General features: G+C 45.0%; 1 protein-coding gene across 3 annotated transcripts in view; it reads left to right on the top strand.

Moving 5' to 3' along the window:
* LOC142743684 (beta-1,4-galactosyltransferase 3-like) overlaps positions 1–12,500 on the top strand; it is a 68,630-nt gene that overhangs the window by 42,722 nt on the left and 13,408 nt on the right. For all 3 annotated transcript variants that reach the window (XM_075854678.1, XM_075854679.1, XM_075854677.1), the window contains exons 2-3: positions 5,364–5,763; positions 11,722–11,957. In XM_075854678.1, coding sequence (XP_075710793.1) covers positions 5,526–5,763; positions 11,722–11,957 — 474 coding nt within the window. In that variant the 5' untranslated portion in view covers positions 5,364–5,525. The remainder of the gene's footprint in view (positions 1–5,363; positions 5,764–11,721; positions 11,958–12,500) is intronic.

Genomic DNA, 12,500 nt, shown 5'->3' with positions numbered 1-12,500 from the left:
AGATGGTGGATATATTGTGCTCGTAGGTGTTTTCCTAAGGTTTTCAGCCTGAGTTAGACAACAGACTTGATATTAGCAGTATTGTGCGACCAGTGAATAACCGGCTGGGAAATTTTGACTCTCCGCTTCCCTGACCTTCGCAGGTATACAATGTACACATTACATTACACTGCCTGTTATACCCTAAATATGACTGCTGTAAATCTTGATATTATCAGACAGTGAGGCACCACTAGAAGTATATAGCACCGCAATCAGACCAAAGTTGTGATCCACCTCTGTGATTAGGAGATGGCAATTGTTCTGGTCAAAGTACATATGGTCTGATGCCAGTGTATTATATCCAGCAATAATCTCTGTAATGAAGGTTAAATCTACTCCACACAAAGGAATGTCTTCTATACGTCCTACAATAAAGATTAGTAATAAAATCTATGGGGTAATAAGTTACATGATGTAGACCAGGGGTCTCAAGCACGCGGGCCGCATGCTGCCCTTGGGGCGGTCATCTGCGGCCCGCGGGACACAGAGCCGCTAGTATCTTCTCTGCTCCGAGACTCTGGAATTCCCTGACATCGCTGTCCACATATGAACAGCGATGTCTGGGGCTTCACCAGAGCCGGAGTCCCAGGCAGAGCGCTAGTACAGGCTCTGCTCCGGGACTCTGTGGAATTCCCTGACATCGCTGTCCATATATGGACAGTGTGTCAGGGTCTTCCCCAGAGTGGAGTCCCGGGCAGAGTGCTATTATCGGCTCTGCTCTGGGACTCTGTCGAATTCCCTGACATCGGTGTCCATACTCCAGAGCAGGAGTCCCAGTGATGTCAGGATCACAGCTGGAGTACCAGGAAGAGCCTTCTAGTTCTCTGCCCGGGACTCCAGCTCTGGGGTTGCCCCTGACATCACTGTCCATATATGGACAGTGATTTCAGGAGCAGAGCTGGAATCCCAGGCAGAGTGCTAGAAGCGGCTCTGCTCTGGGACTCCAGCTCTGGGCAAGCCCCTGACATCACTGTGGCAGCATCCGCGGAGGGCACTGTGGCAGCTTCCGCGGAGGGCACTGTGGCAGTATCCGCGGAGGGCATTGTGGCAGCATCTAAAAAGTGGCTGCTCAATCTTGACATGTGTCTGCCAACTGAGCTGCCGGACTGCATTTAGCGACACTTAAACTGGAAAACTGGATTGTTGAAATAATTGAGTGGAGAAATATCTCAAATTTTAAACCTAGCGGTATTATTATAGTAATGTAGTATTCATTTGAAAGTAATGTGGCCCGTCAACTTCCCATTTTTTTCTATATGCGGCCCAATTACCCTGCCGAGTTTGAGACCCCTGATGTAGACAATTCTTCTAGTTCTCACGATCTGGCCAAAAGTATGAGGACCCCTGACCATCACACTGCTATGAGATTGTAGGACATTTCATTCCAAAACCATGGGCGATAATATGATTAATATTCATCCCTGAGGTGTTGGATGGACATGGCTCCTTTTGCAGCTACAATAGCCACCACTTTTGGGGTGTCTGTGGGATATTGTGCCCATTTGTGAGGTCAGGCGCTGATGTTGGGGGAGGGAGCCTGGCTCACAATCAGCGTTCCAATGCATCCTTAACGTGTTTGGGGTCGAGATCAGGTCTCTGTGCAGCCATTCGAGTTCCTCCACACCAAAATCCTCACCCCATGTCTTTTTGTGGCTCACTGTTTGCGCCGGGGCGCAGTCCTGCTGGAACAGGGAAGGACCGAACCCCAAACTGTTACCACGAAATTGGAAACTATGATTGTGTAAAATGTCTTTTGTGTACTGTAGCGTTAACCCTTCATTAGAAATAAGGGACCAAACCTTGAAAAACAGCCCCAGACCATTACCCCTCCACCACCAAATGTTAGTCAGCATTATATATTCCGGTAGGTAGCGGTCTTTTTCATTCGCCAAACCCAGATTCCTCCATCAGATTGCCAGATAGTGAGATTCATCACTCCAGAGAACACGCTGCTCTAGAGCCCAGTGACTACGTGCTTTACACCACTCCAGCTGCTGCTTGGCATTGTGTATAGTGATCTTAATCTTGTGCACAGCGACCATGGAAACCCATTTCATGAAGCGCCGGACGCACAGATCTGGTGCTGATGTCCCTTCCAGAGGCAGCGCGGATCTCTGTAGTGAGTGATACAACAGAGGATATGCGTTATTACCTGCTTAAAGAGACTGTCACCACATTAGAAGTGTCCTGTCTCCTACATAAGGAGATCGGCGCTGTAATGTATGTGACAGTAATGCTTTTTATTTAAAAAAAAACGATCTATTTTTAGCACTTTATTAGCGATTTTAGATTTATGCTAATGAGTTTATTAATGCCCAAGTGGGCGTGTTTTTACTTTGGACCAAGTGGGCGTTGTACAGAGGAGTGTATGACGCTGACCAATCAGTGACCAATCAGCGTCATACACTTCTCTCCATTCATTTACTCCATGCATAGTGATCCTGCTAGATCCTTATGTGCTGCCTTATACTAACACATTAACGATACTGAAGTGTTTAGACAGTGAATAGACATTCCATCGGATGTCTATTCACAATCTCTGCACTTCGTTACTCTGTCTGTGGTCGTTACAGCAGAGGAAGCGTGATCTCTCGACATTACGCGGTAAATGACATGTTACGAGATTACGCCTCCTGCTGTAACTACCACAGACAGAGTAACGAAGTGCCGGGATTGTGAATAGACATTCTGTGGAATGTCTATTCACTGTCTAAACACTTCAGTATTGTTAATGTGTTAGTATAAGACAGCACATAAGGATCTAACAGGATCCCTATGTGCTGAGTAAATGAATGGAGAGGAGTGCATGATGCTGATTGGTCACTGATTGGTCAGCGTCATACACTCCTCTGTACAACGCCCAGTTGGTCTAAAGTAAAAACACGCCCACTTGGGCGTTAAGCAACTCACCCTAAGACACTGCCACGTGCAGTCACTGAGCTCCTCAGTACGACCAATACTACTAGCAGTGTTTGTCTATGGAGATTACATGACTGCGTGCTGGATTTAATTCACCAGTTTGCAATGGGTGCAAACCGGTGCATGAACTCAATGATTAGGAGACGTACTTTTGACCATATAGTGTCCCTCCCATCATGCCTCAGAATGAGGATCATATTTTATGTTCTCTGTATTCTAGGAGGAGCGTCGTTCTGTTCTCAGTTGCCACCTGCTGGCAGGAACGTGCACTTTAACTTTTTAGGGCATCATGTATGCCAGTTTAAATAGTGGGATCTATGGGAAAATAATCTACTCTGAGAGACCTAGCTCGATGCTCTTGGTCACCGTTGCAAAATGTATACCCGCTCCCATGCATCGCCGTGCTCTCGTATTGCGCTGTCGTACTGTCGGCTCTGTAGCGGTAGGTGCCGGGTTGTAGCTGCTTCCACTAAACCTCCTATAGCGGGACTAGACCGCCTTGGTGACCTAAAGATCTACTATTGTATTATGGAAGCTATTTAAAGAGGTTGACCCCTGGACGCTGAGCGGCAGTGTAAAGCATGGAGGAGGAACTGGGCAGCAGTCAGAGCCAGTGATGAGACAGAAGGTGGTTTCAGACTCCAATAGGCAATGCGGCTGATCTGGTGTCACTGATCACAGCGGTGTCTTCATGGAGCAGATGCCAGGGGGAGGGATCGGACACCAGCCGGAGACACTGATAAGATGGGAGGGGGGTTTCAGACCACCTCGGGCTCCAATAGACAATGCAGCTAAGATTGAGCCACTGATCACCGCGATGTCCCGATGGAGCGGCACTAAAAAGTGGCAACACTGAAGAAAATAGAGAAGTTCAACATCGACCGGAGGTGGTCACTCATTGGATATCCTCATTTAAAGAGCCATGCCACCCAATATTATATTGTATAGGGGGAAGGGTTAGTGTGAATAGGTAACGGTATTGGGGGGAGCAGGGGGGCAGCCCCTATTGCAGCGTAGCACATCGGAACAGACCAGAATGCACTGGGGTAAACTAGGACGGCCGTGACTGACGCTGTCGTTTGTGTTCACACTTCAGTTGCGCTCGTTGGTAACCGCAGATTTCTCCAGAGATGCAGTAATCGGACTTGTGTTCCTCCTGATAAGAACGTGAAAGCCGTGACACACAGGAAATCCCGTCGTCTCACTTTCTTCTTCAATTCGGCCTCTTCCTCTTTGCACGATTGATTGCAATGTGGCGAGCTGTGATCCGTAGAAGCTCCTCCTCCAGCGTCGCACCGTGACAGCCGGTCAGATTCCGGCGCTACCAAACCTCTAAAAAGAAATAAAAACGATAGAACAGAAAAAACGTTTGCTTAAAAAAATAATAATAAACTGTCGCCATATTTTTCTGTTGATTGAGCGGCGTGAGGACTTTGTTTTTTTTTTTTTCCTTATTTTTGGAAGGTAAGGGGACGAAAAAACTGCAGTTTCCCCGTGGAATAAATGTAGTCAGTAATAGTACTGACCTTAGACCGCGGCTTATAAGCGGTTATTCTGGGATCGGAGTGATCTCCGATCCTGGCCGTTCGTGCTAGGTGTCCGTTATAATATACGCAGTGTATGGGGCGGGGTCAGCCTCTGAGCCCGCTTTGTACCCCTTCTGACTGTGACGTACATATACGTTAAATGTTGGAAAGGGGTCATAGGCCGCCACGTAAGACTGTAGTTCTTGACTGCGGCTTTCCCCAGCTCAATCAGCGATTTTCTGCGGGTCCTGGAGTCCGACCCGCGGCTGTAAACTGAAAGGGGTCGTCTCTGATCTTTAAAGGGGTTTTCCGCTACCCGCAGGTAATGAATGATCGGTGAGGGTCTGGCCAGGGATGCATCAAGGGTGGGTGCCCCTTTTGCCCTCCCTATGATATGGCTTTGGGTCCGACCATGCTGTAGAAAAATGGAAGTTGCTCTGTGATTGGCCCTGTTGTCCATAGCAACCAATCACAAAGCAGCTTTCATTAAATGCTCTAGATAAACGGAAGCTGCTCTGTGATTGGTTACTGTGCACAACAGGACAAATCACAGAGCAGCTGCCATTTTTCCAGAGCAGTTTAATGAGTGCTGCCTTGTGATTGGTTGCTATGGGCAACAAGTCCAGTTTTATCGTCAGACAGTTTTGATAAATGAGTCCTGCCGTTCGAGAGCGAACAGAAGAACAGCAGAATTCTGAACGCAGCTCTAGATCTGACTAGAGTACAAGTTAACTAATGCAAAGTGACATTTTGTAGACTTAACAATTACGCAGAATCGCTTACTATGTCAAATAATTATTTTTGCTTTTACTTTTACTTTTTTGAAGTCTGTGACTTTATATGTGATTTTTACGCTCCAATTTTTGACATTTGCAGGTCATGCCGCAGGAAACCCCGAGGTAGAACATCTCCATTCCCCACCTCGGCGTGGATCTCGTGTTGTAAGGATGTCGGAGCGTCCTGTTGGATTCCTTCCCAGATTTAAAACATTCCAAGTTCACCAAATCCTAAACACGTGAAGCGACTGCCGCCTGCACAATGTTCCTGGCCCGCAAAGACAAGCCGTGTTTCCTCGTGTGCTTAGCCGTCTCCCAGCTGACGTTTATTTTGCTGCTTTATCGACGTGGCGCCTCCAGCGTGTTCCAGGGAATATTTGGAGCCTATCCCGGATGGGATTATTCCAAAACCCAAGACGTTTACACCAACCTGAGCTTATTTGTTCCGGACTCCGAAGCGGTAAAGACTCAATATTGCCCGGTCAAGTCTCCAATTCTTGGTAGGTATTTCCAAATCTATACATCTTCTTATGATCGATGGCAATGGAGTACACGAGGGGGGAGTGATGGGGCTAAAAACTCCCGGCCGCAGCTCTGTGCCGCAGGCTGTTGTACATTAGACAGTCTGGATGTAATACTGTCTGCCATCTGCTGGCGAAAGGTGGAAATTACAAGCAATTACAACTCTGGAAAAACGCAGCAATTCTGTCCACTTTCCGCAGCAGGAACCGACCTGCTGCGGTCCGAAAAATACGCACCGCAGGTCAATTTCCGGTGGGAAATTTTACGCAGTGTGTGGATGGGATTTGTTCATTTTCTGCTGCTACTGTATTCCGCCGCCTATTCTAAAATATGCAGCAATTCCACTACGTGTGGACGAGCCCTAAATGTTCATTCCCAGCAAATCCTTTTTAAATGCTTTTGGCAAGATCAACCGCAGATCTCACTTTTTTTAAATATTTTGCGAATGGGCATCAGATTTATTTTCGCTTTTAGTTCTCTCACCCACAAGTGTATACAAAAGTAAGGAGCGCGCCGGACCGTAACATGTCGGGTTTCGACAGCATCTCGCCCCTCGGAACTGGCATTCCGAATGCAGAATGTCCAGCTAAAAGGTCACATCTGACACTCCCGTTATTTTACCAGATGGAAGGTGTTTTGGCTCGAAAGGTCAGAATAAAGATGAAGCAGTCAGAGATTTGTCGACCTGCCTCTATTGTAATTGAAAACCTTAATATGAGGGGTCGGACAGGATACAAGTACATTCAGGCTTGGACATGTCTGTAGGTCAGGTGGGGGCGGGGGGCACTGCTTTGTCTGGTACCCTATTAGGGAATTCTGAGATAATAGAGGGGGGTCCGCTGTTCAGGATCCTCGTCTGCTGGTCAGAATGTAGAGCGGTTACATAGAGCATCTCTCTCTGGAGGACGTGTCCTGTATTACACAGACAACACATTGAAATGAATGGACACTGTAATACTTAATTTCTCCTGTGGGGGAGCTACAGGGAAATTGGTTTCCCCACAGAGTACAGCTGATCGATTAAGTTCCCAGCAGGAGGACAGCTTATTTTCAAAGGACCCTTCTAACAAGTAGGGATTGTACAAAGAGAAGAATCTTTTGAGATGGGTCTATTTTAGGTAATCTTTTATTTTTGTTAGAAGGGTCTCAAAAAATAAGGTGATGACCAAGTGATCCGCTACTGGGACCCACATCGACTAAATCTTCAGAATATTTACTATAAGTCCCATACCTATGTCAACAGGATACACAACCTACAATCATAGCGGGCAACACCTCCAAATACAATTCATATTAGTTTATTGGTACTGCAAAACACATAATTACATGTCCAGGCGTAATCGTCATAAATACACATGAAGCTTAAAGGGGAATGGACAACAAGACCCCATACAGACCATGGATTTATTACTATGCCCCTAGAGTGGCAATCACAGGAAGTCAGTCCATAATGAATGGTACAAGTAATGTATGTACACAGTGACTCCACCAGCAGAATAGTGAGTGCAGCTCTGGAGTATAATACAGGATGTAACTCAGGATCAGTACAGGATAAGTAATGTATGTACACAGTGACTCCTCCAGCAGAATAGTGAGTGCAGCTCTGGTGTATAATACAGGATGTAACTCAGGATCAGTACAGGATAAGTAATGTAATGTATGTACACAGTGACTCCACCAGCAGAATAGTGAGTGCAGCTCTGGAGTATAATACAGGATGTAACTCAGGATCAGTACAGGATAAGTAATGTATGTACACAGTGACTCCTCCAGCAGAATAGTGAGTGCAGCTCTGGTGTATAATACAGGATGTAACTCAGGATCAGTACAGGATAAGTAATGTAATGTATGTACACAGTGACTCCACCAGTAGAATAGTGAGTGCAGCTCTGGAGTATAATACAGGATGTAACTCAGGATCAGTACATGATAAGTAATGTAATGTATGTACACAGTGACTCCACCAGCAGAATAGTGAGTGCAGCTCTGGAGTATAATACAGGATGTAACTCAGGATCAGTACAGGATAAGTAATGTAATGTATGTACACAGTGACTCCACCAGCAGAATAGTGAGTGCAGCTCTGGAGTATAATACAGGATGTAACTCAGGATCAGTACAGGATAAGTAATGTAATGTATGTACACAGTGACTCCACCAGCAGAATAGTGAGCGCAGCTCTGGAGTATAATACAGGATGTAACTCAGGATCAGTACAGGATAAGTAATGTATGTACACAGTGACTCCACCAGCAGAATAGTGAGTGCAGCTCTGGAGTATAATACAGGATGTAACTCAGGATCAGTACAGGATAAGTAATGTATGTACACAGTGACTCCACCAGCAGAATAGTGAGTGCAGCTCTGGAGTATAATACAGGATGTAACTCAGGATCAGTACAGGATAAGTAATGTAATGTATGTACACAGTGACTCCACCAGCAGAATAGTGAGTGCAGCTCTGGAGTATAATACAGGATGTAACTCAGGATCAGTACAGGATAAGTAATGTAATGTATGTACACAGTGACTCCACCAGCAGAATAGTGAGTGTAGCTCTGGAGTATAATACAGGATGTAACTCAGGATCAGTACAGGATAAGTAATGTAATGTATGTACACAGTGACTCCACCAGCAGAATAGTGAGTGCAGCTCTGGAGTATAATACAGGATGTAACTCAGGATCAGTACAGGATAAGTAATGTAATGTATGTACACAGTGACTCCACCAGTAGAATAGTGAGTGCAGCTCTGGAGTATAATACAGGATATAACACAGGATCAGTACAGGATAAGAAATGTATGTACACAGTGACTCCACCAGCAGAATAGTGAGTGCAGCTCTGGAGTATAATACAGGATGTAACTCAGGATCAGTACAGGATAAGTAATGTATGTACACAGTGACTCCACCAGCAGAATAGTGAGTGCAGCTCTGGAGTATAATACAGGATGTAACTCAGGATCAGTACAGGATAAGTAATGTAATGTATGTACACAGTGACTCCACCAGCAGAATAGTGAGTGCAGCTCTGGAGTATAATACAGGATGTAACTCAGGATCAGTACAGGATAAGTAATGTAATGTATGTACACAGTGACTCCACCAGCAGAATAGTGAGTGTAGCTCTGGAGTATAATACAGGATGTAACTCAGGATCAGTACAGGATAAGTAATGTAATGTATGTACACAGTGACTCCACCAGCAGAATAGTGAGTGCAGCTCTGGAGTATAATACAGGATGTAACTCAGGATCAGTACAGGATAAGTAATGTAATGTATGTACACAGTGACTCCACCAGTAGAATAGTGAGTGCAGCTCTGGAGTATAATACAGGATGTAACTCAGGATCAGTACAGGATAAGTAATGTAATGTATGTACACAGTGACTCCACCAGCAGAATAGTGAGTGCAGCTCTGGAGTATAATACAGGATATAACACAGGATCAGTACAGGATAAGAAATGTATGTACATAGTGACTCCACCAGCAGAATAGTGAGTGCTGCTCTGGAGTATAATACAGGATGTAACTCAGGATCAGTACAGGATAAGTAATGTAATGTATGTACACAGTGATTGCACCAGCAGAATAGTGAGTGCAGCTCTGGAGTATAATACAGGATGTAACTCAGGATCAGTACAGGATAAGAAATGTATGTACACAGTGACTCCAGCAGCACAATAGTGAGTGCTGCTCTGGAGTATAATACAGGATGTAACTCAGGATCAGTACAGGATAAGTAATGTAATGTATGTACACAGTGACTACACCAGCAGAATAGTGAGTGCGGCTCTGGAGTATAATACAGGATGTAACTCAGGATCAGTACAGGAGAAGTAATGTAATGTATGTACACAGTGACTCCACCAGCAGAATAGTGACTGCAGCTCTGGAGTATAATACAGATGTAACTCAGGATCAGTACAGGATAAGTAATGTAATGTATGTACACAGTGACTCCACCAGCAGAATAGTGAGTGCAGCTCTGGAGTATAATACAGGATGTAACTCAGGATCAGTACAGGATAAGTAATGTAATGTATGTACACAGTAACACAACCAGCAGAATAGTGAGTGCAGCTCTGGAGTATAATACAGGATATAATTTAGGATCAGTGCAGGATAAGTAATGTAATGTATGTACACAGTGACTCCACCAGCAGAATAGTGAGTGCAGCTCTGGAGTATAATACAGGATGTTACTCAGGATCAGTACAGGATAAGTAATGTATGTACACAGTGACTAAACTTTTTGTTGTAGATTTTATCTACATATAAATTGCGGTGTGGTAGAAGGTGACTGGGCACTTTGTTATTTTCCAGTACTTTGTGCATGGCAGACCTCCTGGATATCCAGAGTGAACAGGACTTTGTTCTCATTCCTTGGCACCATGAGCTGCTCTCGTTGTTGGGGTCACTACGTGTATGATCTGGGGGAGGGTAACTGTTTATCATCTGCTCATTATATTATCCGCTCGTATAAGGTCATTACCCGGCATTCAGACGAAGCGGCCGACTTGTCCACTGAAGACATTACAACACGGGATATTCATTTTATTTTTTCGATTAGAGAATCGGTGCCAAATTCTCCTGCGGGACCGCAGCCGCTCCCCTAGCTAATTACCATGATTGTAACCAGGAGAGGTATGAGACAATTAGGATGAAGAAATGGGTAATATGCCATCTTCACAGTCTGTGTAGAACAGAGTCCGTTAAATCTGATTAAATAATCCTGCTCTGTGAGAGAGCCCAGTGCTCCGTGGAGGATTGACGCTGGCGGAGTTAACTCTTAAGACGCTGGACAGGATGCACTTTGTCTGCGAGAAGGATAGAAGCCAATAATGCCGGAATGTGTTGGCCTGGCAATGACGGGTATCCTATACATGAAAACCCAATTCTTAAAGCTAGGCAGCATTGCTGTTCAGTATTCTGGGAAAGCTGGATGCCAACACCTGAAAGGAATGTTGGCAGCCATATTGGTTGGCTACCCAACTTTCCCAGAAACCAAAGTTGCTGAATAGAATTTTTTATGACAATTTTTTTTTTTCCCCCACCTGATTTCTTTTTTTTTTTTTTTTCTCAAGATCTCTGCTTGGTCAGTGAATGAGAACCTTCGTTGTTTTTTTTTTTTTTTTATCCAGAGGATAGAAACCTGTTCTGGTCATGTGATGCTCACACAGGTGCATGGATCGTTACAGTAGTTTTGTGTCTTGTAATGAACCCCTCATCTGTGTGAGGATCATATGACCAGTATTTCTATTTACTGGAAATGGTGAATTCAGAGACTGCCGGCAGAGATATTGAAATACATGAGGAATTAATTTATTAGAGAGTTGTAGAGCGTCTCTTCCTACTGTAAACTAGTTATCTTTGTGGAAATTTAAATACCCCTATAAGGTGGACGGAGCCATACAGACCCCCCACCCCATCTTCCAGGCAACTTGGAATATAAGGAAAATTACTCAATTTCCCGAAAAAAATCAGCACAAGTTTGTATTTGACATGGGGAATTTTTAGATTCTTTTTGTTAACGGGCTTCTCTGTTTTGTACAATCCTGACTTGTTAGGCGGGTCCCTTGACAATAAGCTGATGACAAAGCGAACCCCAGCGATCAGTTGTAATCTGTGAGGAAACCTGGCAGGAAGTGTTTAACTTCCCTGCAGCGCCACCACAGGAGAAATTAAGCATTACACAGTGTCCATTCATATCAATGTGTTGTGTGTGTAATACAGGACAGGTCCTCCAGAGGGAGAGACGCTCTATGTAACCGCTCCCCGATCTGGATAAAAGGTGAGGACCCCCCCCTATTATCTTAGTATTTCCTAGTAGGGTGTATGGAAATAGGTTTCCTTAACTGGACAACCCCTTTTAAGATTGGTTCCATAAGATTTCCTCTACTGGATGTTATTTGTGCTTCTCCCTTTTTAGTTGGTCCTTTAACTATTTCTGTCACCAAGCCACCGAGTTTGAAGAAGATCCAGTTGAAGAATCGCTACGTGCAGTCCGGTGGTTACTTCAGCCCCAGACATTGCTTTGGAAGGTACAGAACGGCTGTGATTATACCGCACCGGAACAGAGAGTCTCACCTCCGAACCCTGCTCTACTACCTCCACCCCTTCCTGCAACGACAACAGCTCCACTACACAATATTTGTGGTCCACCAGGTAACATACATTTCTCGCCCGTCTAGTCCCCTGTTAACGTTTTATTGGTTTCTTGGTTCTACTTGTCGGTCTAAGTGGTGGGTTCCTTATCGGTTTTTTGTAGAAACCTGCTTGTTTACTCCTAGCCCACACTTGGGGGTACCACCTCTTGAACCATTTCTCATAACCTTGGACTTTTCCCAATACAATGCACCTGTTGAGGTCCCTCATCAACTTCAAAGAGTTGACTATGACTGTTCTTCTGGACCCAACCCTCTTGGAGAAGACTATCCTCTAGGTCCAGGTATCTCGTGTTCCAGCAGAGGAGGCCCAGCTGCCACTAGATCTAGATGATATGGGTGGTATCACAAGCCGTTTCTAACCCTGGATCCAAGTCCTCCAGACCATGGGTAGTCCAAAGACAATTGCCATCCGGCATCGTTACGTTCGATATGAATGGTTGAGGTCTGATGCATCTCTCTCTCTCTCTCGCTTTCTCTCTCTCGCTTTCTCTCTCTCTCTTTCTCTCTCTCTTTTCTCTCTTTTCTCTCTTTTCTCTCTTTT

This window comes from Rhinoderma darwinii, chromosome 2, assembly GCF_050947455.1.
Source record: "Rhinoderma darwinii isolate aRhiDar2 chromosome 2, aRhiDar2.hap1, whole genome shotgun sequence".
NCBI lineage: Eukaryota > Metazoa > Chordata > Amphibia > Anura > Rhinodermatidae > Rhinoderma > Rhinoderma darwinii.
This window is presented reverse-complemented; position numbering and strand designations above follow the sequence as displayed.